General features: G+C 38.6%; 1 protein-coding gene across 2 annotated transcripts in view; it reads left to right on the top strand.

Moving 5' to 3' along the window:
• map2k5 (mitogen-activated protein kinase kinase 5) overlaps positions 1 to 21074 on the top strand; it is a 65893-nt gene extending 44819 nt beyond the window's left edge. Inside the window, exons 20-22 of one of the 2 annotated variants that reach the window (XM_028583387.1) lie at positions 1889 to 1950; positions 3671 to 3716; positions 20365 to 21074. In XM_028583387.1, the coding sequence (XP_028439188.1) occupies positions 1889 to 1950; positions 3671 to 3716; positions 20365 to 20475 (219 nt within the window). In that variant the 3' untranslated portion in view covers positions 20476 to 21074. Of the gene's footprint in view, positions 1 to 1888; positions 1951 to 3670; positions 3717 to 3968; positions 4071 to 20364 lie in introns of those variants that run through there. The other variant, XM_028583395.1, reaches the window with a different exon arrangement.
• Positions 21075 to 26207: the final 5133 nt, after the last annotated feature.

Raw genomic sequence — 26207 nt, 5'->3', positions numbered from 1 at the left:
TTTTTTTAAGAATCCCACCTATAGCACATCAAACTCACTGTACAAAAGGTCTATATAGCCTTTATGGTGATGCCTCAGCAAAACTGTGCGAAAATGTTGCGTTTGAATAACAGCCTGGCTCGATTGTTCTCAATATGATACACTCACCATCACTATATGGAGCACATTCGGTGACATTTCTTTCAGGTCTGAATTTTAAGATGTGAGAAGCTAAAGCCCTAATATAGTAGGTATCTTCAGGCACAGGAGTTTTCCTGAATAACATGTGTGAAAGATGCCATAGATATTTATTTATTAACAAAAGCAAAACATAGTCTAAAAACCATGGCTGTGTGTCTGTTGTACCATCTCTAACTGTCTCACTATAGTATAAACTATACATACATACCTTTTTTAAGTTGCTGTGAAAAGTTTATTAATGTAATTAATATTCAAATGCAAAAGCTATCGATTCTTTGCGCAGCAACTCTGGTCTGGATTTTTATAGATCAAATATAGGCAAATATCCTAAATAAGTTCCAGCTCTTCCTTTTAGTGTGTCTGAGTGATATACAAGCCAAACCACATGCCTCCCACCCAAAATGGACTTGATGATTTTTTTTCTGTTCTAGCATTAGCACACAAGGCCACAGCAGTTTGCACAAACTGCCTTTTAAGAGTTGCAACAAGCTCCGGTTTCTGTGTTAGGACCAAGGACAGCGACAGTTAGGTCCACAGAGACAGGGGGGGTTGGAGGTTTGTGTTGTGGGGAAGGAGGGCTCGGGGGTGTAAATGCAGAGCTGCTAACAGGTTGATTTGCTTGATGTGCTCTTCAATGAGAAGTGAATCCTGGCTTAGTCAAAGAACATGCCATTCAACATTGGCCATTTACAAGAGACTTGTTAGAATCAGTCTAAGAATTAGTGCTTGCATTATTAACAATAACATAAATATTTTCATGTATAGCTGTTACAAATGTTTTTATGTTCTTTTAACATTAGGCTCTGTACAATGATGGTGGTAGAAATCCAAACCATAACAGCTTTAATATACAGCAATTTCTCTTAAATTTGCACTTTCACCTTTTGAATCACCATATTTGTTGATTGGTTGACCCATCGAGACTAATGCTGTGTCACCAAGCGGCCGTGTAGCCCTGAGGTCAGTGTTTGAACAATAAAGGTACTTAATTCTGAACTAAATCCAGGCTCTTCAAGGTTATACACTCTTTGAACATATGTTGTATCAGTAATTGTACCATTAGGGTTGATCTTATTTAACCCATGAACTTTTGGCACCTTGTCTTTTTTGAATAAGCACTAAAGCTTGAAACATCTTGCTGTATGCAGAACCAGCTACTTCCCCCCCACCACTTTGCAACTCTAAATAGTGTTGCTCTGTTTGCTGAATAGCATTTGGTGGCTAACATGTTAGCCATAACAACTTGGTTGTTGCTGTGTATCTGTCAATTTAGAAATGTTTCTCTGTCTCTTGTGGACAAAAATCAATTAACCTGTAAACCTTGATTACATAACGTTTTATTTTATCCAACTAATCGGGTTTCATGTTTGGCCTTTCTTGACATGTTGGTTTAGGTGCTTCTTTGTTATACTGTATAATGACCAAAACTGAGAAATGACTGACATCTACAGTATGATCTGTCTTTGTTTTGTTTATGTCCTTCTGATTTATGTGTTGTATTTTTGTCTGCTTTGTTTCACTGCTATTTTTGGGATAGTTAGGCTAATGCCTTTTTAAGTATTAAGGGTAGGCACACAAAGCTTATTAATCTATTTCTTCATTTAAGTCGTGCTGTAAATGTCAGGATCCTTCAGTCAGTGCAGGGAGTTATCATCATCCCACAATACATTGTTACTTGTTGTCTAAATTGTTGTGTTCTTCTTCACAGGATCCTCCAGTTCTTCCTGTTGGCCAGTTCAGTGAGAAGTTTGTTCACTTTATAACTCAGTGGTGAGTCAGTTACTTTTTAATACTAGGGGTGGGAATAACTGGATACCTTACGATACAATAACGAATACATGGCTCACGATACTGATAATATCACAATACAGCAATTCTGTGATAATCAATATATTGCTAGGCTATCCTATAATGATACATCATGATATCGGTCTAACTATGAATGCTAAATGCCTGTGAAAAGGTTAAGGGCAAGTTTTTTCTCTTTATTTACTGCAAGTCCAAACTGTGAAAACAGCACATTTCTGCAGCACAGGTTTTTCAGGCTGTAAATTATAACTATAGAGCAATCAGACTTTTGACTTAAACGTGGTTGGAGCATCTGTTATTTTCCTCAAACTGCTGTCCGCCATCCCGCCTTATTTTATTAATTAAAATATCAATATATGGCGACAGCTTATCGATTATCATATCGCACAAAGGACAACGATATATTACTGTATCGATATTTTGTCACAGCCCTATTTAATATGCTTTGTTTCTTATAGGTCAAATACAGAATTCTTTTTTTATTTGACACCTTCAGATTTGAAATGGAATTGTGTCTGATTTCCAGGGCTGTTAAATGCATAGTGCATACGTTTGTGATTCTAGTTTGTAATAGCTTAATATGTGTGGCACAGTCAGCCATTTGAGCCCCGCATAGCCAGACTGAACAATTGCAGAGAACATAGGCTGCATTTGACATAGATTAACCAAATTATGGTAGATGAATCAAAGGTATAATGGTAAAACAAGGGGATTAAAGTGCATTTGTCTGTGTTATAATGCGTTGTGGTTGTGGTAATGGATTTAGCTATGATATTTAGTGCTGCTGAATAAAAAGCCAAGGAATGATTGATTTATCTAATGCAACAGGACAAAGACAATGTTTACCCTGCGTTTGCCTCCGATTCATTAGCCTCTTGTAACCTTTACAGTGGCACAAACATCTACATTCACACCCAAACCACATGCAAGCTGTGTGTGTGTGTGTGTGTGTGTGTGTGTGTGTGTGTGTGTGTGTGTGTGTGTGTGTGTGTGTGTGTGTGTGTGTGTGTGTGTGTGTGTGTGTGTGTGTGTGTGTGTGTGTGTGTGTGTGTGTGTGTGTGTGTGTGTGTGTGTGTGTCTAGCTGGCTATACCATCTGTTGTTTATCCCCCATGCCTGCTTTATTTACTCAAACAGGGCACCTCTCTCCAGAACAGACTGAGGTACCAGCCCTGGCATTATCTTCTCCCAGGCTATTCTTAGAGGGTCATGGTCCATTCATTGTGAAACATAAACTAGTAACATGACTAACTGCAAGCAGGTCCCTGCACTAATTCCTCATAGTCCCCAATATACAGTACATACTATAGAGGACACTCACAGAAACACACACACAAATCCATTGTACCAGTGTGGTAAATGCTTCAATTTAAGTGTTCTGAATAATACTTAATATTAATTGAAATTCAAAATATTAATTAAATTATTCTGTTGAAATAAATGTTCCGTGCTGGTAGTGTGTATTGTCCATCATGCCCTCTCTTTCCGTTTCTATGCCAGGAAAGGTTTTGTTTCAGGTGCTCTTAAATATCTGTTTATAAATTAAAATCATGCCAGTTGAAATGAAAGCTGCCGTTGAAATGAAAGTTAGAACAAAAACGGCTTTGGCACATATACAAACACAGTTTAAATGGTGGCTGAATATAGACTGCTTGTATCTCTTTTTTTTTTTTTCTTTTCAGTATGCGGCGGCAACCCAAAGAGAGGCCTGCCCCTAATAACCTCATGGTAAGTTAAACCAAGACTTCCATTACAGTCCCAAGGACGACAAAATATAAGTTTTGAATAACTGTGTACAGACGGTGATCATATTCATGCATTCCAATCAAAATTCAATTAATAATAATTAATCATTTTATTATCTCTGTAGCTTTTGGAATATACAAATGTATTTTTTCACAATGATTGAGGTGTTTTGGGTCAAGGACCCTTAAAGTTGGGATTACTGTGTGGAAATTACAGTAATGAACTTTTTCATAGAAGATGTTGGAGAGAGGTCAGCGAGAAACCTTGGGGTAGGATTGAGACCTACTTCAGCAATAATTCGTTCATTTCACTGCATTGGAGCCACCCTAAATGAATCAGGACTAGCTGTTATAAAAAAGTCAAATCATTTTAGTTTACAAAAATAAGGTTTCACACACTAATAAAAAATTGAGCAAGGGGCAAAAGGAATTTCAAGTGTGTCTGCCTGTCTTTGTCCATGTAACGGTAAGAAAGTGTGCCCATGTCGATCATTTTAACATCTTACTGCACAGAAAATAATTCTCAAAATCCTAAACCTTTGCTGTCCCCAAATGAACCTTGTCTCATCTGCAAATATGATGATAAATGTAAATAACTACGTCAGTTTTCCAATTTATTATATATCACCGTTGCCTTTCTGTTACTTACATGCCCATTGTCACTGAAATATTAAAATGTCTAACCAGATAGGACATGACACCCATAGTCTTGATTGATTTTGATTGATCCATCCGTTTCCTATAGAGCTTATACAGTAGCAGCACAATGATTTTTAAACGTTTAAACCCAAAAGATTACATAGAGGTTCATGTTGCATACAAATCAAGTAACATTTAAAGATTCTGAATATTGTATGTAGCTGAATCAGCTTTAATTGGAAAATTGTAAAGTTGAAATCCTGATGCTTTTTTGGTTCATGAGTGTTAGAATGAAGAATGCATTTAAAAGAGGACTAAGTTAACATTACAGCATGATTTTTTTTTCAATGGCAGAATCCCACCTATAGCACATCAAACTCACTGTACAAAAGGTCTATATAGCCTTTTATGGTGATGCCTCAGCAAAACATGTTGCGTTTGAATAACAGCCTGGCTCGATTGTTCTCAATATGATACACTCACCATCACTATATGGAGCACATTCGGTGACATTTCTTTCAGGTCTGAATTTTAAGATGTGAGAAGCTAAAGCCCTAATATAGTAGGTATCTTCAGGCACAGGAGTTTTCCTGAATAACATGTGTGAAAGATGCCATAGATATTTATTTATTAACAAAAGCAAAACATAGTCTAAAAGCCATGGCTGTGTGTCTGTTGTACCATCTCTAACTGGCTCACTATAGTATAAACTATACATGTGTGTGCCTTTTTAAGTTGCTGTGAAAAGTTTGTTAATGTTGATTTTAACTCTGCTGAGACATACTATTTGAGAATAATGCGGCTGTGATTTAGCAAGTTAATTAATATTCATAAGCAAAAGCTATCGATTCTTTGCCCATCGACTCTGGTCTGGATTTTTATATACAGTATAAGGCAAATATCCTAACTAAGTTCCAGCTCTTCCTTTTAGTGTGTCTGAGTGATATACAAGCCAAACCACATGCCTCCCACCCAAAATGGATTTTTTTCTGTTCTAGCATTAGCACACAAGGCCACAGCAGTTTGCACAAACTGCCTTTTAAGAGTTACAACAAGCTCCGGTTTCTGTGTTAGGACCAAGGACAGCGACAGTTAGGTCCACAGAGACAGGGGGGGTTGGAGGTTTGTGTTGTGGGGAAGGAGGGCTGGGGGGTGTAAATGCAGAGCTGCTAACAGGTTGTATGTTCTCAGTCTCACACCAGAAAGGAGGAGTAAAAGGAAATGTTGTCTAGACACTCAGTGGGCATTCCTGCCTCCACACAGAAGTGGTTCTCTTAAGGGAGAGACTATGCCCTACTACTTTTCAAGTTCCACTTGTTGTGTTTGCAGTGCTGCTCTTTTTTTGTATGACTCTCTATCTTTTTCTGAACACAAATGCCACTGTTTGTGTTGAGTTAACTCCAATTATTAAGGACACATCTTTTGTTATACATCACTGTTATGTGACCCAGATACGCAGGTTCACAGCCTACGAAGTAAACCACGCCTCTTTATTATTATAAAACATTGTATTTTTTTGCCTAAAGGTCCCATGACATGGTGCTCTTTGGATGCTTTTATATAGACCTTAGTGGTCCCCTAATACTGTATCTGAAGTCTCTTTCCCGAAATTCAGCCTTGGTGCAGAATTACAGCCACTAGAGCCAGTCCCACAATGAGCTTTCCTTAGGATATGCCATTTCTGTGTCTGCAGCTATTGAAGAGGAGAGAGGGGGGGGCAAGGTGGAGGGAGGGAGGGGGGGGCAAGGGGGAGGGTGGGGGTGTGGCCTTGACCAACTGCCACTTTGCTCGTTTGAAAGCCATGATGTCTCTCTCTCTCTCTCTCATGGGTGGGCCAAATTCTCTGGGCGGGCAAAGCAGAGAAAGGGGAGGTAACCTTGCTCCTTATGACCTCATAAGGAGCATCTAGCCACTGGAGGACCATAGGCAGGCTGAGGTAACTCATATTAATGTTTAAAAACATTTTCATGCCATGGGACCTTTACTACTTGGTTTTCTAATCCTGTATATAGTTGTTCGGTAACACTTTACTTGAAGGTATCCACATAAGAGGGACATGACACAGTCATGACACATGAACCCTAACTGAATGACACTTACTAAATGGTTTATGACTTGTTTATAATGTTTATGACACGTTCATGACGGTGTCATGTCACTCTTATGTAGATACCTTCAAGTAAAGTGTAACCAATTGTTCTAGTGAAGAGAATTATGAGCTCTTTTTCTCAGTGTCTTCTTGTGGTTTCTTGTGTCCTCCATTACCTAGTTGCACAACCAAAGCTTCTTTCCAACACACAATAATGCATGGACATGGTTAACACCAAATACCAGATACCAACATTTATCAGACAATATTAGATCTACACCGATAAATATTCAATTTATCCACAATTAATCCAGGACGCTGGATCAACTGCACACTGCTTCTCCTCCTTTCTATGCTTCGGGTCATCGTAGCTCACATGGTGGCATTGTCATCACTCATTTTTCTCACTCTCCTCCTACTCTGTCCCACTTTCTTCACATACATTGTGTTCCCTGTGCTCTTTTTTTTTTTTTTTTTTTTTAAGTTTGTACAGCTCTCTCTATCTCTCTCTCTCTCTCTCTCTCTCTCTCTCTCTCTCTCTCTCTCTCTCTCCTACTTCCACTCTCTCTCCATCCCCCTCGTCTTTCCTTTACCTATATTTTTGTCCTCCTGTAGGCCTTTCATTTCTTTCTCTACCCACAATGAACAGAGATATAAGGTCATGGATGCCTGCTCTTGTGGCACCAGCCTGCTGATTGTCTCTCTCTTCTTCTTTTCCTCCTCCTCATTCCCTCTTTCCTCCCCACCTCTCACTCTACCTCCCCATTCCCCCCAGCATCCTGAGTACATTAAAACTCTTTACCTATTCTATCTGTATGTTAATGCACCTAGCCACAGCTCCCCTTCTCTTCCTCTCCCTCTGCTTTACAGATAGTGCACCCATTTGCTCTCAGTTTCTCATTTCTCCTGGAAGGTAATGTGGGAAATCACACAACAGTGTAGACACTGAGCAAATAATGTTGTTTTATGACCATACAAACTCTCCTAGTAGCTCTAGTTTGCTCATCAGGTTTCAGCATGTGGTTTCTCTAATCACTGGTATAGCTTTTATTGACGTCATTATTTTCACTGGAATTTTATCCTATTAGACGTTCTTTAAAGGGCTGCTGTTTGATTGCATGCCTGCTCTTGATGGGTTCCCCGAAGCTTGACACAGTGTGCTACAACTGCTTGTACTGGATGCTTTGCCCATGCTATTAATATTTTATCCTGTTCAGTTCAACTTTTTCTTATCACTTTACCTGACTAAATGAAGGAAAAACCTTTTTCTCTGGTTAATGCTACAGTATGTTCCCAACATGAATAAAGGGAGCGAACCAAGCAATGCCAATACAAAAGGGTAGTGCTAACGAGAAGAGCAATGATAACGATAACAGAAGTAACTTTAGAAGAAAGGTGCTATTGATATTAGTTAAGCAGCTATTAATCTATTAATACAAGAAATGCAGCTCAAAGTGCTTTACAATAAGGAAATCACATGCAGAGTGCTTCATATGAAAATAGACATTGAACATAAAAACTAAGAAATAATGCAAAATAAAATAAAAACCACTTGAAAATAATAGTGAAAATAAGATCAAAATATAACAATAATAAAACACTTGTGAATTTCTGCTAATTAATAAAATCCAAAATCAGTTTTGTACTTACGAATTGTTGCTCTTAAACACCCCAAACTCAGGCATGTTAGTCCTCTAAAATCAAGCCAGTTTCCAACTTAGTTTTAGGTACAATATTAAAGTGGCCCTGTGGATTTTTCTTTTTAACACACAAAAGTTATGTTCAAGATGCAATACTTTATTGCCATTTCAACAAGGAATGTCAATAGGAATTTGGTTGGAAGAGCTCACTCAAAACATAAACAAGAACCCCACCTCACATACAGGGACCACCTTAGGACATAAAAGTAAATTCATAATAATAAAGAATTAAAACAAACCTTTCCATGGGGATGCTATCTGTACCACAACTGTTTACATTCAGTGTTCACTTACCAAAACATTTGTGTCCTTGAGGCCTGAAAAACGGGTATAAAGACTTTCCTTTCTTATATAACATTTGCTTGTTTTGTTTTTGAATCATTTATTTCATGCTTTGTTTACAGCCTTTGTTGTCACATTACTGCATTTCTTTGCATGTGAAGCAGCAGAGCAGCTGGAACCAGCTGCAGGAATGTGTACACACATAAAAACATTGCTCCATAGCCCCGCTAGTGATCAAAAACTGCACCGGTTAAGTGTTATAGCTGAAGCAAAACTAAATAAAGTAAACCTAAATCCACCCTTTCCTTTTGTCCTTTTAACCACCTTCTTTTACACAAACAGTATTGTCTAAAAACATCCCACAGTTGAATTATTTATGATTGATTGGCACATATATTTATCATTACTGCCTCATCAAAGTTTTTCTAACTAATTTGGGCCGATTGAATGGACTTCCTTTGTGATATGTAGTTTTTTTAAAGGTCCCATGACATGATGCTCTTTGGATGCTTTTATATAGACCTTAGTGGTGGGCCAAATTCTCTGGGCGGGCAAAGCAGAGAAAGGGGAGGTAACCTTGCTCCTTATGACCTCATAAGGAGCAAGATTCCAGATCGGCCCATCTGAGCTTTCATTTTCTCAAAGGCAGAGCAGGATACCCAGGGCTCGGTTTACACCTATCACCATTTCTAGCCACTGGAGGACCATAGGCAGGCTGGGGGAACGCATATTAATGTTAAAAAACCTTATAAAATAAAATATTCATGCCATGGGACCTTTAACTTTAGAAAATAACCCATTACTGTGCTCTCCCTGTGAGATTACAGCGATGGACAGCATGTAACAAGTAAATCGGTGGCTTGTATTGTGATACCTTAACACTGATGGAAACGTTGAGTTGATCTGAGCCCAGATGATTTACACCATGACTGATAACATGTTTGTCATTTTGTTGGACACTAATTAATCAGGAAGAAATATCTACCTGCGTTCTGTCTGGCTGTATCAAGCTCAATACTTGTCAGTAAGAGATCTTTCTTCTTTTTCTTCCATTTCTTCCCAAGTCCCTTTATTTGGAAAGACTTGTGTGATGAGCAATCATAGTAGAGGAAAGTGTCTTTTTCTCCCCTTATACTAATGCATCTTTCATTGTGGACACCCTATCCTGTCATCATAAGCTAATGACGTTGGTTAGTTGAGGAGACTTTCCATTGGCCCGCTCCCAGGACGTTAGCTGCAGGTATTTGGTGATGACCCATCCTGTCTGAGGTTTCTTGCTTTTGGTTCCAAACAGAGTGTCTTTCTCCTCCCCCTTCTCCTTCAACACCAGGCCTCGTCTGTGTGCAGCACCTATTGGCTTATTTATTAAGCTTAAGGGCAAGAACACAGAAAAATATTGTAATTTATGTAACATTAGTTTGTGTGCTTGGTTGAGTGATGATCCCACACCCTTATATTCTTTGATTGTGATTTGTTGGACATTTCATTTTTCCCTCCCCCCTTGTTCATTGTCCCTCATTCCCCAGCCAGCAGCCTTCACACAGCCTTTTAGCACCCTTGTCAATGCAGCCCTCCTATTTTGCTTTTCTATTCATAGGCACACATGCACACATTTCATAGCCCCTTTTCAACCCCGGAGACACCAGATGAGCCCCTCGTTTTTTCACAAAGGAAACCCCTCCTGTGTCTGACTGTCCCAAAATCTGGTTCAGACTTTCTCACACACACACACATACACACACACAGAGTATCAAAAATGTTTGTTATTAACAATAAAACCTTGACTAATTAATATAAATCCATACTATATCATTCATAAACCAAATTGACAGCTCCTTCATTGAAATATTCTTATTGTTTAATTCATCATCTCAGACAACATGGATGTGACAATTTACCACAGGGATTAAATTATCTCTTATAAAATATAGTTTTTATAAAAGCAGAGACATCCTGCTGTCCCTTACTGACTGATGTAGTGACACCACATCGTTGAGACAGACATGTATGAGATGAGTTAGGCAGTGGACTGAAGGCCACAAGACAACACACATTGTGCTTTATATTTATGGACATCCACATAATATGATGCTCAACTGTATGTACTTCATTTTGGATCAAGAAAGTAGCGGATCAAGCCACTCATTAAGCCTTCTTTCCATTTTACGAGCTGCCTGAATTCTACAGCAGTGATCCAGCTCGTCTTTGTCTTGTCTTGGTGTTCATTTCTGTACATAATGTGGTTCTGTTAAAGAAGAGGTGATGTGCACATTTTTTATTTTATTTTGTTGTTATTTTACTGCAAAATTTCTGAGCAGAAAAATGGAATGATGTGCTATGTGTAGTTTGTTTGTGGGTGATGTCTTGCATGAGTTCCAGTTATCTAGTGTCTCAAGCTTTGGAAGCAGCTTCAATGTAGGAATAGGTGTTTACATCGCTACAAGTGCAGAAAGGACATGCATGCAAAAAGGGGTTCCTCTTGTCTCTTTTCAGACTTGTTCCAAATCACTCGTGTCTTGTGCTCCTGCTAAACTTAACTTGTGTCAGCACCTTCGCTGCCAAATGTTTTCACATTTCACCCATGGGTCTTTATTGACATGAACCCCATTTACACATACTGGGACTGCAGTATGGTACTGCTGCGCAACAGTTCGGTCACGTCATTTTGAATGAGAGCTGGAGTCAAAATTACACTGTACAAAAAAAAACACTCTGGCGTTTGGAGGAAATATGCCTTTTTGTCGATCCAATATCCTTGATTTGACACAAAACAGTTTGTGACTTGTGATATTGGGCTATGTAAGATGTATAATATATAATATATATATATATATATATATATATATATATATATATATATATATATATATATATATATAATTGATTTTATTTTCTTTCAGGTGTAAAAAGTAATTGCACAATACTGTATAATGTAGCTGAAACAACCTTGTGTCATTTTCTGGAAAGGTTAACAATTCATTTAATCATTGAAATGATTATTAGACAGGAATGGGTTGGTTTCTTGTAATATTCATTGACACCAAGAATGTCAGTAAGTTTAAGACACTTTTTAATTTCTCACCACTTCTTCCAATTTTCTCCCAGTCTACAATAACCTTACTCCACATATGTTACATTCCTGGTCACTGCTAACTATCTCTGTTGGTCTGGACTACCACATGTCTCTTCTAAAACACATATTTCCTTGGTGTAACATCTTCACATATTCACCCTGTTCTGCCCATGATCCCACTTCTCTCCATGACCAGCCAGTAGGATTTGTTAGTTCAGCGACATATTGCTACTCTTTTGTACACTTGGTTGGGGACTAAACTAGGCCATGAGAATGATGGTGCTCTTACTACTCTTGGTTCTCTTGTTTTATTGTATGTTTTTTCTACTTCCTTCCATTTCGGTGGCTAACATTTAGCGTTGTGGCTCATTGATAGGTGGCTATCTGGAGAAAGTCCTGCCTCACTATGCAAACAGTTTTAAAAGCAGCAGATATATTTGAAAGTAGCATTAGATGCTTGGCTCATTAATTTTAGGGCATTGTAACCTCCTAAGAGACGTTTCCCTACATTTCCTCTGCACGAAGATTGACCAAAGTGTACACACACACACACACACACACACACACACACACTGTTCATTTATACACACACCAACCAATGACAGGCAGTTTCCAGAGGGAGCCAGTGATTAGCATGTAAAGACCTAGTTATTCTATCTACCTCTTCACCCTTCTCTCTGTCACACACACACACACACACACACACACACACACACACACACACTGACAAACACACCATGTTTCTTCCAACACTATTCTAATGAGGTGATGACCAGTCTCTTGTAATAATTGCCTCAAACTCCTTTTAATTTCTTCTGAGCGTATTAATCATACATAGTTATTTAAAATCACATAAATTAATCTTAGATTAAACAGACCCTTCAAAGGCTTCAAACAATTAAAGAGTTAGGTAGAATTTCCCCTGGGTTTAGGCCATTTCTATTTGAGCAGTTGCAGGTGATTATCCCATTTTGATGGGGCCAGACGGTGATTAATGTAACTTTAAAATGAGTCCTTCCACTATCTCACCTCTGTCCACAAACCGCTACAGCAGAAAGTCAAAACACATTCAATGACCTGACTAAGAAGTAGTTATTCACTCTGTATTTATAACTCTTTTTACAGGTGTCATACTTAATTTAAGTTGCATGTCATTTTATTATAAGTGATATGTGCATATTTGTGACAGACAGATGTGTTCTTAATGTACTCAATATCAGGGTGTGTGCACCTTTGTTTGTGTCTGCATCAAAGTAAGACTTTTGAGGCAGCTTATGTCTAATATAATTGGGAGTTTGCAGATAACCGTCTAAAAGCATTTTTACAATGTGTTGTATGTTGGGTGGAGGGGTCGTGAGATAAACCTGAGTGGTTACGAGAAGATAAACAAATTAAAGAAGAAAAAAAACATTTCTGCAACACAAAATTATGTTCTGGGTATATCACTCTTTGGTTAGACTGCTCACAGCTTATAGATTGACAATAAAAGACCAGAAAGCCGTAGAGGTACCATGGAACTTGCTCCCTTTTCGTTCCAGATGTGTATTCAGAACACACACGTTGGAAGCTCTCATTGACACCTGCTGTGTAAAGATCAGCGCTCTGCTGTTCCAGAGCATTAAGGGCCCTATTTTAACGATCTAAGCACACAGCATGGCGCAGGTGCGTTTAGGGCGTGTCCAAATCCATGCATTGCTATTATCATGGCGGATTTGCACTGTAATATTTTTGTTTGTGTGTGTGTGTGTGTGTGTGTGTGTGTGTGTGTGTAACAAGCATAGTGTGTGCGCTGTGCATAAGCCTAGGCGCATTTTACTAATTTGCTGTTAAAATAACAATGAAATGCTGCACTATTGACTTTAGACCAGGTTTTTGTTGGTCAATGGCAAATTCACCTGAACACACCTCCCTGTAAGACCAGCACGCCCATGGGCGCAAAGATGGGCGCAGGTGCATTTGCTATTTAAACGACGCGGGCGGGAAATTGACAACTGCGTCGTTCTTAAACTAGCAAAGACACTTGCGTCGGGCATTGCGCTGCGCCGGGTGCAAGATAGGGCCCTAAATGTATCTGGAGTGAGTAGTCCTCGAAAATGCTTGATATTTGCGATGTGTCACTGGACAGTTATGGTGCATGAAATCGGAGTGTTCCCTCTACCTCATTAATGCAAAGAGTTTTATCTGTTGCTATTTTTAATTTGGGTTGTGAAATAAGTACAAAGGACAATTACGTTTAACTCTGACAAAACACCTGTGTTCAAAACCGTTCCCTATCACGGAAATAGTGCACTATATAGTGTTTTCACCATTTTGCTGTGGTTTCATTCACTACATAGTCCATTATAAAATACCCACAATGCACTCGATGTACCCTACATTTTACTCCCGTATACCACAATGCAACGCGGGCGTGTTTTCCCGGAGGAGAAGAAAAAGCAGAAGTCACAAAAGTAAAAATGAGCGGACTTTCGTTCCTAAACAGTGTAAATGTAACTTGCAACATACGTATATACAACCTTTTACTCTTCTACTGAGTGCTGTGTTTGTTTCAGGGACGTATTCAAAGTATTTTAGTTTTGGTTTGTTTACATGATGCTGGGCACGCCTGCCTCCGTCACATAAACAACGGGCGCATCTCCTGGCGAAAGTCACGCAACGATGTGTTTTCAGTGAGTGTCCAAAATCTTGTTTGGTCGTTCCCTATATAGTTCACTATTTAATACACACTATATATGGACTAGTGAGTGAGGGAATGAGGGAGCGGTTTCAAACACAGCTAATGTCTTGACAAAGTCCATTTATTAGCTGTTATGGAGCTTTATATCGTATAACATGATTGAAAGCAAATGGAATCGTAGATGCTTACATTTCCATATTTCTGAACACTGTAAGGACTTGTTTCAACTTCTTGTCCATGTTGGCTTAAAAGTTTAGATTCTTGACCTTGGAAACGGTACATCTGCCCGTCTTAAAAAATTGTCTCTTAAAGAGGAATATGTGGACAAAGACATTTACTCAGCTTTTTAGGGTCTCAATGAGAGCCTAACCAATAAATCAGACAGCCCGATAAGATTATCAGAGATATTTTGGCCAATAACTGACAAAAGACTAGAGGAAAGGTTTATCAAATATATGTTTTAAACCATCAAATAACAGATTTTTCTTGGTCGCCAATTCCTGAGGAAAATATCTGGCTCTTTAGCTACTATATGCTTCCCTATGTTCACCAACTGGTCGTTAACTTTTTGTCTGACATTTGGTGTTGGGCAGGTTATTATGATAAAAATACTGATTATAACTGCTTTAAGTAATTTAGAAACAATGCCACTATAAGAAACCACTCAATACATATATATAGTAGTTTAGGGAACACTTATCAAACATGTATTTTTATGTTCTGTGAAAAAACGGAATATCGTCTGAAATATCATTTATTTTCGGATTTTTAAATTATAAATACACATACATTCTCAAATATCGGTCTCAGTATTGGCCTCAAAAATGTTGTATAGACACTTGGTTGGAATGTAGTCACAATATAACATTTAAAACTGGAAGAAAGGTTTACACAGAAGTTTAAGTAACCAGGTGTCTTATGCACTCATGGATAAGACACATTTTATAACAAATTCTCATAATGCAAACATATTTTTCTGTCAGCCTAAACATTCACAAACATCTTTTACAATTATTTATCTGTGCTTTGCAGGGCTTTAAGTCATTAGCAAAAAAAGCAGTGAGCGTGAGATTGTGGTATGACGAGCCACACACCTTCATCCACCTTAAAGCAGATGTCTTTGGCCTGTCAGGGTTAATTTCTGGAACAGAGGTGGAGTGCTAGATTTTAAAAACATCACTCAGGATTTCCTTCTTTATTTCTGTATCACTCCCTTTCTACTGAGGCAAGGAAGAATGATTGATGAAATGGGTATTCAGCACATAGGGGCACCCAGGAGCGTCCACTCCACCCGTCTCATACTGACACACACACACACACACACACACACACACACACTGATATGAGAGTAATTAACCTCAGACTGTTCTAACCCCAGCTGCCCATTAGAAGGACAACAGGATTGATGGGGCTCCCCCCAGTCCTTCACAATCTCTACAGTTTGTGCAGGATTAGAGTACGCTGGAATGTGTTTTATTATAATACAAAACAACACCAGACTAAATGTGGTGATTGAATGATCACAGTCAAAAGTAACAATTGTGAGAAAATAAAGAATATACAGTAAGATTATAAATAGATTTCAGTAGATTATGTACAGGAATTGCGATACTATAAAAACTTCACCTATATTTTTTTATGAAAAAAATAAAAAAGCACAGTATAATATTTGTAAAAGATGGTTGTGAATCTTTAGGCTGACAGAAAAATATGTTTGTATTATTATAAAATGTGTCTAATCCATGAGTGCATTAGACACCTGGTTACTTAAACTTCCGTGTAAACCTTTCTTCCAATTTAAAATTTTATATTGTGACTATATTCCAACCAATACACAATTGTGAGGCCAATACTGAGACCAATATTTGAGAATTTATTTAACCAAATGTCAAACCCAGAGAAATCTGTTATTTTATTTTCAGACACGGCACGTTTCCTTTCGTCACCCGTCAGTGGCGTCAAATAACCTTTCAAAGTTGATGCTAATGCTTTGTGGGTAACATTATGAGGTTACAACATCGTTCAACACGCTAATAAAGTTATTTTTAGTATGACTGTTTCGACCACAGCTAACAGGATTGAGCTAACCCACGAATAACTTCACTAGTAACGTTAGCTGTATAGATAGACAATTAATCTAATGCTAATTTAGCCAGCTAGAACACCCCGGTCTGTCTGCCTCACTCCCCCGGCGCAGAGAGACTCAGTCGGGATGACAGCTGACAAGAGCCCCGGGACATATAGCTAGCTAGTTACCATTAGCCCCCAGTCAGCTATCAGCCAGCTACTTTCATTACAGCAACCGCCCGGCCAGAACTTATCTCCGGTGCCTAAACGGCAGTTTAATTAAACGTCGGGAAACAGACTATATCAGACCCAGCTCCGAGTCACAACAGCGGCCATCCATAGCGGTAGCTACATCTCTGTAGCGCTACCGGTGTATGTGCCGAAAATCTCCTCCCTGCCGAATTTCTCCCCCCTTCGCGTTTAGCTGTCTTTACGGTTAGCTAAATTAACCCGACAAAAGGTGGGTTAAGCACCAAAACGAAAAGTTAAGATTACTGAAAAGTGAATGGGAGATAATTCCGGGCAGCTGGGAGATGTTCTGCTGCTGCACAACAGGCATTGAACGTCCTGACTCGCCGTCGCTGAGATTTCCCCGACAATCCCCACACACACCCGTCTCTCAGCCTCGTTTAGTAGCTAGCTAGCGTTACAACAAACCCCGTCCGCCCCGGTGTTGAAACCATCCAAAAGGTGACATTGATATGTGAAATATTTTGTGTTTTAGCTGCTGTCTACTGTTAGCTTGCTGGCTCACTAGCTAACTGGTCAGCTACAAATAAAAATCTAATCAAGAAAAACGTAATTATGTTGGGGAAACTGCAGCTATTTTATTACAATAACATGAATAAACGTTACTAAACGTAACTGAATAAACTTGAATGGGTAAACTCGTCCGTGAACTGATGCATTCTAACCGGCAGCGAAGGGGTTTAAAACTAAAAACTCCCATAATTCCACGCAACTTCCCAACGTCATCAAAAGTCCAGTTTTCCCGTCCATTGTTTTGGTTGAGAGACCCCTAGCGGCAGAAAGTTACATATTGTACGTTTTAAAGCAGTTAAAATAAGTATTTTTATTATAATAATCTGCCCAACACCAAATGTCAGACAGACTACGTTAATGACCAGTTGGTGAACGTAGTGAAGCATTTAGTATCTCTAGAGACAGATATTTTCCTTAGGAGTTGGTGGCCAAGAAAAATCTGTTATTTGCTGGTTTAAAGCATATTTGATGAATCTGTACTGCTATTTCTTGTCACTTACTTGCAAATATGTCTCTGTTAATCTTATACCGGGCTGTCTGATTTATTGGTTGGGCTCTCATTGAGACCCTAAATAGCTTAGCAAAAGTCTTTGTGTGAGACATTTACTACGTTTACATGCACATAATATTCCGGGTTTTGCCCTTATTCCGAAAAAGACGATATTCCAATCTAAGCTGTTTACATGGCTAATGAAAGTGAATATTCCACTAATATTCCCGTTTGCATGTAGGACCGTGCAAACACAGCGTCGTCTTTTCATTCCTTCAACCAGCTTCTTGAAAAAGTCGGCGTAGTGATGTGTGCACATATCCAAAAAGCAACAAACGTTTCTCATTCTTATCGGGTCTGCAGCCTTGCAAACTGTTGGTTGGTTGGTTGGTTTGTGTACAGCAACCATAGCAACGCACAGAGCTGACCAAGCTTGCAATAAAAACCCAGATTGGGACGAATATTCCGAATGCGCTGAATACACGTCCAAAGAATGCCTCTAAAACCCGAATTATACCGGAATATCCTTGTCTTAATGTCTTAATCAGAAAATGCTATATTCGGAAAAAGGCCTTATTTGGAATATATGCTGTTTACATGACCTGTATAAAATTCGGAATATTGTCATATTTGGAATAATAGTGGAATATTGTATATATATATGTAAATGTACTCAATGTTTTAAGCCTGATTTTATCCCCGAGTTGGTCACCCCCGACTAATTTTAGAATCGGGCCAAATTTCTGGCAGATTGGTGCTCATCTGACGTGCATTTTTTGGGTGGTCACATTGACTGATGAATTGCTCAATCAACAATTTAGCTCGCGGACGATCAGATGGATTTCTTGCATGTCAGAAATTTTGGACGGCTGTCTGCATTTTGAGCAGTTCCATGGCCGCTTTAAAATGATCCGTTATAAATTGTCATGAGCTTTTTTTTTTAAATAGTATTACTGCAGTTGTATTTTACATGTGGCTAAAACTGTAGTCTTGACTGAGTGTGCTGTGATGTAAAACTGAACTTTGCTGCAGAACAGAGTCAGACAGATCATATTGTCTGCATCTTCCAGCCATCTACATTGCCATATTTTTCTTCTTACCTTCTGTTCATTGTACGGTACACAATGCGTTTAAGTCTTCTTTCAACACTGTTGAGGTCGCGGCCTTCTCGTCGAATAATCTTTATTGGAGATGCCACTGGACAAAACCATTCAGGGGATCCTTGTTAGCGTTGAGTGTGAGCACCGCTGTCAATTGATCCGTACAGTGTGAGCATAAAAGCCATGCAGAAAGGCAGATTAAAATGTGCAGTGTGAGTTAACACAACATACAAGAGTCGGGCCAGCTTAAGTTAGAACTGAACTCATATTAACAGTGACAGTCTCTTGTTGTTAAGGACAGATATCGTTGAAATCATTGTTGACAAGTTCATTTAAACTGGCCGGCCACAGCGTTGTTTATCTAATTGGACATCTAGACACCACGAATAAAATTCATTGTCAGCCCGAGTTGAAGTGTCTCATTTACAACCTCCTCACCTCTGACCCCTGTGGGACCTCTGGCTCTGGTCCCCCAGATGAGGCCACTGATTGGGACTGTTGTCATTGAGATATTACATGTGACATCTCTGTTTCAGTCCTGCAGCAGTAACAAGTTAACACTGCCAATCAACAGACACTGCTTTTGTGTTTTTGGGGGTTTTCAAGAGCTCATTTCTTGGTACTATTGATGGAAATCAGTCAAGATCAAAACTGTATGAAAAAGAATTTATCATGTTCAATAGCGTTTCGTAATTTATTTTTAAATAGTCGACAAAGAAGGTTTGCGTTACTGCCTGTTTTATTAAAAAGCTCATTTTACCACCCGTTATGACTCATGCAGATGATTAAACCGCAACGATATTTCTTAAAAATGCCCTGACAAGCCATTACTTAAACGTTAAGCTTTAAAAACCAAATCTGTTGGACATGAATATTTAAGGGGGTTTAATGATGTACCTGTTTAGTTTATTTGTATTTTATCATTATTTCTTTATTTGTGATTTAGAATAATTATACAAGAAGAACTAAACCAAACACTTCACATGAAGGTGCAATGATGTTTGCGGCTCCAATCTGTTTGATAATAAAACATTATATTGCAGAATCGGTATAAACGGATTTTTTTAATAGCTTCTAGAATATTTTTATTTTTATGAGAAAACTCATCACTTGTGTTTTTAAAGCCACTTCAGTCCTTTTTTTTTGCCGTGTATTACAATTATCCTGAAGGTCAAATATATCGAGTAAGTGGCAGCAGATATTTTTTATGCAGAAATGTTTATTGAAATATGAACTGTAATTGCAAATGGGAACGGAAAATATCTTTTAAAAGATAAATTCAAATTTGTTACTTTTCCAGCACAATTTGTGACTGAATCCAAAGACTTTTGAGTGAAGTGATAATGGTCAAATTTTGTCTTTAATGTATAATTTCTAATTTGGTTTGTCAGTGCAGTAAAGGCTAAATAAAAAAAAAAACACAGGCCATTGTCTGAATATCTTTCAGGAAAATAAATCCTACCTTATTAGTAAAACCCCAACAGATGAACTTTAATAGTCGACCCCATTTCATGCCATTTAATTCCATTTAAAAATGTGTCATACAAGTCTGCCTATTGAATTAATTTATTCACTAAATCATTTTTTTAATTCAGCTCATTATTGTTAATATTGTAAATTCAAGTTTTTCATATAAAACCTTCTTAAATGCACTAATTTAACCCTAAAGATATGCATCAAAATAAACCCAAAGTACAGTTTTTTTTTCTAAATGAAAATGATTTAACACTTCTGTCCTCCTTTATTTTTCAGGATCATTCCTTCATCATACAGTTTAACGATGGTAATGCAGAGGTGGTGTCGATGTGGGTTTGTCGCTGTCTGGAGGAGAGACGCGCCCAGCACGCTCAGGGACACGTCTGACGTCCTTGTGCTGTCCGCCCCCGATGGACCAGGACGTTTGATCCCAAACCTTGAACACTTTTCAAAGGCCTCAGGGTCAAGTATGTCCGTATGCACTGAACAAGTGACTCAGTCTACATGGAGCCAAATCACTAGATGTTACAAACTTTATGCGAGTAATTCTTAAGCAGCACTGTGAGGAGCTCACATCCTTTGAACTTTGCATCTTAATCTGCATCCAAGAAGTGCACAGAGGTCTGCGCTTTCTTTCGAACATGGGTCTCCATCCGCAGTTTGGTCCCCACATTTTTCAAGAGTATACAGAAACGCAGTGAGCACGTCAGTCTGGTGAATAGAGATAAACAAACCAGATTTAAAAGACCAGTGACAAGAAACAACTTCAAAGCATAAGACAAATTAAATGCATGGCAAAAGAATGCTCTTTTTCTGGGACAGCATCTCAAATAACCGTCTTGTGCTTTACTGTAGACAGCCCTCTAGTGAATGTTAAGGTTTTTGACTGTAAGTAACTGCCCATGTGTGTGCCTGTTTTCCCAGTGCTGTAATGTATTACCTCGGCAAACTTATGTTGTCACTGTAATAGCAAAACTCCCCCCAACCCCCCACAAAAAAAATTACCTGTTTTTCATTCCTGGAATAGAACATTTGATTGCAGTTATTCCCTAATCACGTGTGGTCGGGGTGTTACAGGAAGTGGATACAAAGCTCTGTCTCGGTCTTCAAGGGGTGTTCAGGTGTACAACAAGCCTGCGGTATCAAGGAGTTTGAAGCAGCTCTGCAGTGTTACTCTTAATTTTCCACTGGATGCGGAACGTAGGGATGCATCGATCTGATACTGATATGGAGTATCGGGGCGATACGGACTAAGATATCTGGATCCGAAATCGGTGACAATCGGTCTGATCTATTTACTTCAATTCTGTGTTTAAATAATATACACATTATATACTGTTTACAAAATTAGGAAAGCAATATTCAAGTCAAGCCTGATGTTGCCTTACACAAAAAATGATCGTATTCAGTTCCACACAGTGAGGTATACACTATATATACTTATTAATAAACACAGGTATTGGATTTATGCACGGTATCGGCCGATACTCTAGCCTAGGTATCGGTATTTGGACTGAAATAGTCGGATCGGTGCATTCCTAGTTCATAAGGGGAGAAAGAGATATATGGTTTTTGTTTCTTTTCTCTTCTTGTCCATAGTTTATACTTTATTCTTAATGGATTCTAAGAAAAACTAAACAGCTGCTGAATGAAAGTGGAGAACTGCTTTAACACAATTTCCTCTCCAACAGTTCGTTTTATCCACTTCCTAAGTAGTAAATTGTTACTTTAGCAAGATATGTCATGTACTATACAGAAAGTATGTTATTTTATTAGATTGCCAAACAAGATCAGTTGATATCTATAGAGGGAAAACATTAATGCAGAGCATTTAACACCAAAGACCCCCGACGACCCGAATGGTGAATTTACCTCTCGTGACTGAGGCTAACATATTGGGTTGTCAGCTATTGAAATGTGTAGAGCTCAAGTGCAATTAAATGCCATTTCTTCCACAAGGGCACAGTAAACGCAGCCTACAGTGACTAGATGTGTACAGTGTGAACATCACTGGAAACGAATGTAACGGCAGGACATCAGCGAAACCCAAAAGGCCCCAGTTTATTATACATGTGATGAGTCATTTCCTCAGTACGCTGTTCAAAGTGCTTTGTCCTCTGTAACGATGAGGAGAAACATGGATGCTTAATTTTAATCACTGGCCTTTTGACAGTAAATCAGCCGAAACAGAGAAGACATTTTGTTGTTTGTAGATCAATCAAACGTGCTCCATCGTCTCATTAATTATTTGGGAACTAAAGATTTCCTGTATTTTTTTACATGGACAAGCCCACAGTTGGTCTGTTTTTTTTTATCCCTTTGATTGTCAAGCATCTTATTTCCAGGATGGGCTATTCATTTAGTATTTTTGCTACAAAATGCTACAAAAGAAAATCTTAATTCAAGGTCAACTAGGAAGACCACAAGATGGATTTGAGAGTTTGGGCAAAAGCTAGTAAGTGGAGTGTGTTTGTCAGGCTACTGTTTCCCAGGTCTGTAGGATGGAATTTGGACACAGCACCACAATCCAGCGTTATTTAACGGGTTACGATGTGCCAGGGAAACTTCTGGTAGCGCCCTCTACTGGTTGTGCTCAAAACCTATCGAGGCAAGATTTCTCAGTGAATTAAAAAAAACGCTGATTATAACAATGTCCTTAATTCTGTGTCACAGCAGTTCAGATACAGTTTGTGATCAATCATTCCGAGACGCATTATTTGTGAACTGCACAACCAGCAGCATTTGCATGATCCTTCCCATACGGACACATTTTATTAGTGCCATTATTCCTGCATCAGAAACCTGAAATTGAGCCACAGCCTTTTAACTTTGATGTACATAAATATACTTTTACCTTAACTTTGGGAAGAACTTGTCCTTATCCTAAAGAAATTAAAATAAATATAATAATTGCCGAACTCAAAAGTTCCAGTAACGAAAATACATCAACATGGATTTTCCAACAGTTTCCAACGGCGCATTGAATCGAATATGTACTTTACATTATAACACATATATTGTTAATTATATTCATCTATTAAATTCTACCGTACTGTTAACACATCTGTGAGACATCCACCTTACATAATGTTGGCCTTAAATGTAACTGAAGCTATAAATACTTAGCAGTCTGGCAAAACTAGTAAATAAGTGTAAAATAAGAAGAGTGTGTAGTGGCCACTGGCTACTGATGAACACACTGCAAATTTTAAATGTATTCTTGCAACTCAAATGAAACCTAAAAAGAAAAATGGTTTCTTATTTCTGAACAGATGTTCTGTAAGCGCAAAAAAAAAGCTCAGACACGTCTTTTATAGTTTGGCAATGTACTTATTGACTGTGATTTTTATTTATGAATCTGCAGTATCAGTGGAAATATTTTTTTATTTTATTTTTTATAATTTTTAGCTTGTGACTTTTCAGCCCTGTTATTTTTTCCAGTTTTTGCCTAAACCACAACGCTATAAGTCAGTGATGGGACTCAGCAGAAATATTTGTGCTCTGGTATTACTGGCTGATTATGGCCTTTTCTGTAATTATCTGTGTTGGTACATATTCCAACCATAATGCACAAATAAAATAAAAAGTATTTAAACAATCATTTGGGTAAGTTTGACATTTTGTTGTTCACTTAACATTACTAATTATATTCAAGTCTGTTTGTTAGTCGTTGGTCATTTTATTTTGAAGGGAAACTGCTTTCACACTGACACAGTAATACACTGGCAACATACAGCCAGCTTGATGGTGTTTTCATTCAAATTACAACAACAAGACTTGGGACACCGTTAGGACATGGCCCCAAATCTTCACAGGACTCAAAGTGTACAGACAAATGATGGTTGCTTCATTAATAGTTTGACATTTGCATGTCTTACCGTAGTATGACCCAAACCTGTGATCACCTTGCTGTCCTAAGTTTAATTACAATCTGCATTTCATAATTAATCTTAGTCAACCTTTAATTAACTTCAGCCTTATTATTAATGTGTGCAGCTGGATTTTTTTTTTTTACTTCATGGGTTCTTGAAAGAGCTGCTAAGTAACGTGTGTCAAACTTTGCAAGGTTTGGTAAACAGTTCATATATCCAGGTGCAGATCAGCAGTTAAATACATTCCCGGCTTCATGGTTTGGCATCTCCACTTTAAAGGAATACGCCACCGTTGAAATAGTGCTTATCATGGTCTACCCTGGCTGTAGATAGGTGGGCCAATGCATTTTTTGTCTCAGTGCAAGTAATTAGGTTGTTTTTTTTTCTTTTGTTGGCTCACTTTTACTCACACCATGCTAACCGGCAACATATGATTCCATTGACTACGCTAAGCTAACTAGCGGCGGCGCTGCTGGCGTTGCTACCGGACTAAAACGATGCATGCACAAAAAATGCGTTGTCCCACCTATCTACAGCTAGGGGAGACCGTGATAAGCCCTATTTCAACAAACGGTGGCGTATCCCTTTAACATCCCATCAGCTCATCTCTTAGTATGAAACAAGCAATGATTAATTCAGAGAGGTCTTTTTTTTTTTAATGACTGCATTTTCTCAAATAATCTCTTTTGTCTTGAGCATCAAATACTAGTTGTGATCTCAAGAAAACAAGCTAATGTCAAGATCACAATCATTTTGTTGCTTCAATAAACAAATCTCATATGTACGCATGTCCTCTCTGGGCTTCCATAAGCACCCGCGTCCTTCAATGCTTCATTGTGTTAGTTACTGTGAGGTTGTACGATTATTAAGTTTCTGTATGAATGCAGCAAGACGTGTATTGACAGGCAGCCTGATTTAATACTGATGCAGCTGGGTGTAACCCTCAGGACCCTGACACACACCTAAGAAGGATGTGGCCAGGTCAGTGCTGTGTTGTATGTGCTATTCACTTTTTAAAAGGGGCCTTAGAAAGCAGAAGGACACTGTGTGATTTCAAAGCGTGTCTATACTTCTACATACAGTATATCATTATGAAGAAATTAATTCCCTGCCTTATTTGATCTTTACATGAAAGCTGGTTAAGAAAAATACTTTTGTGATCAAGGTTACCTTCACTGATCCTCCTGTTGTGACAGATACTTAAACTGCCATTTGAGCTCTTTCACACTGCAATGTAAGCCCTTATCGTTCTTCTGAGGCACACCAAAGGCAGTAATACAACAAATACGCGCTATGAGCCAGAATGCTCATCCTTGTATTTCTGTGTTTCTCCCATGGGCAGAGAACTGCCTCTATACAGTGTGAACTAAGCGCCACCAACATCCAACAAAAGTGTTTTATGTTTGGGAAAGTTTGTTAGAGGTTAATGTGTGCAGGGTCGACTATAGTGCACAATGCAGCATTTCTCCAAACCCTTCACTGAGACTCCAGCCAGGCAGGAAATCATTTCGCTTCTTTGTCACATTTACTGTTGTATCCTTTAAAACAACAACCTTGGACACCTGCTGCCGGATCAACAGGAGAATTGTCCTGAAGCATCAACCTAAAGGCTGCTGCATGCCGCCAATGAGAGGCTCTTTAAAATTGTGATAGCATTGCAGAGCCCCTCATGATGATGATGATGATGATGATGTCTGTCGAAGAGGGAATATTTTTGGATCTTTTTTTAAAACCGACAAACCTAAAGTCTCACTTTCCACCGCTGGCCAGGTGTGCTTGTTTCTGTTCAACTGCTACCACTGTACCATGAATTACTACTAAAAACCTGAACGTTCTCTGCATTTTTTAGTGTCCCGTTCTGTAAAAGATTCTTTACTATCAACAAAAACCTTTTAGATTGCTTTGGTGGTTTCCCGACAACAGAATAATATTGAGCCAAATTGGACTAAAAACACTTCTGGGAAGCTAACAAAATGCTAATGTCGTCATGCTCTCAGTCACTGTGATAACATTAAGATATCTAGCAGATATAATGTTTACTGCGGCGTGTTAGCACGTACAGCTCAGGTTAATGTGTTTAGTTTTGCAGGTATTTGGTCATAAACCACAGTTTTGGACAAAAAGTCTGGGAATTACGATTCATCCTGAGCAGGACATGAACGTCCGAGCCAAATTTCATGGCAATCCATCCAATAGTTGTTGAGACATTTCACTCAAGGCCTGAAATGTGAACCTCATTGTGGTGCT

This window comes from Perca flavescens, chromosome 1, assembly GCF_004354835.1.
Source record: "Perca flavescens isolate YP-PL-M2 chromosome 1, PFLA_1.0, whole genome shotgun sequence".
In the NCBI taxonomy this organism is placed as follows: Eukaryota; Metazoa; Chordata; class Actinopteri; order Perciformes; family Percidae; genus Perca; species Perca flavescens.
Note: the sequence above shows the minus strand (reverse complement) of the source record. Positions and strands in the feature narration are given on the sequence as shown.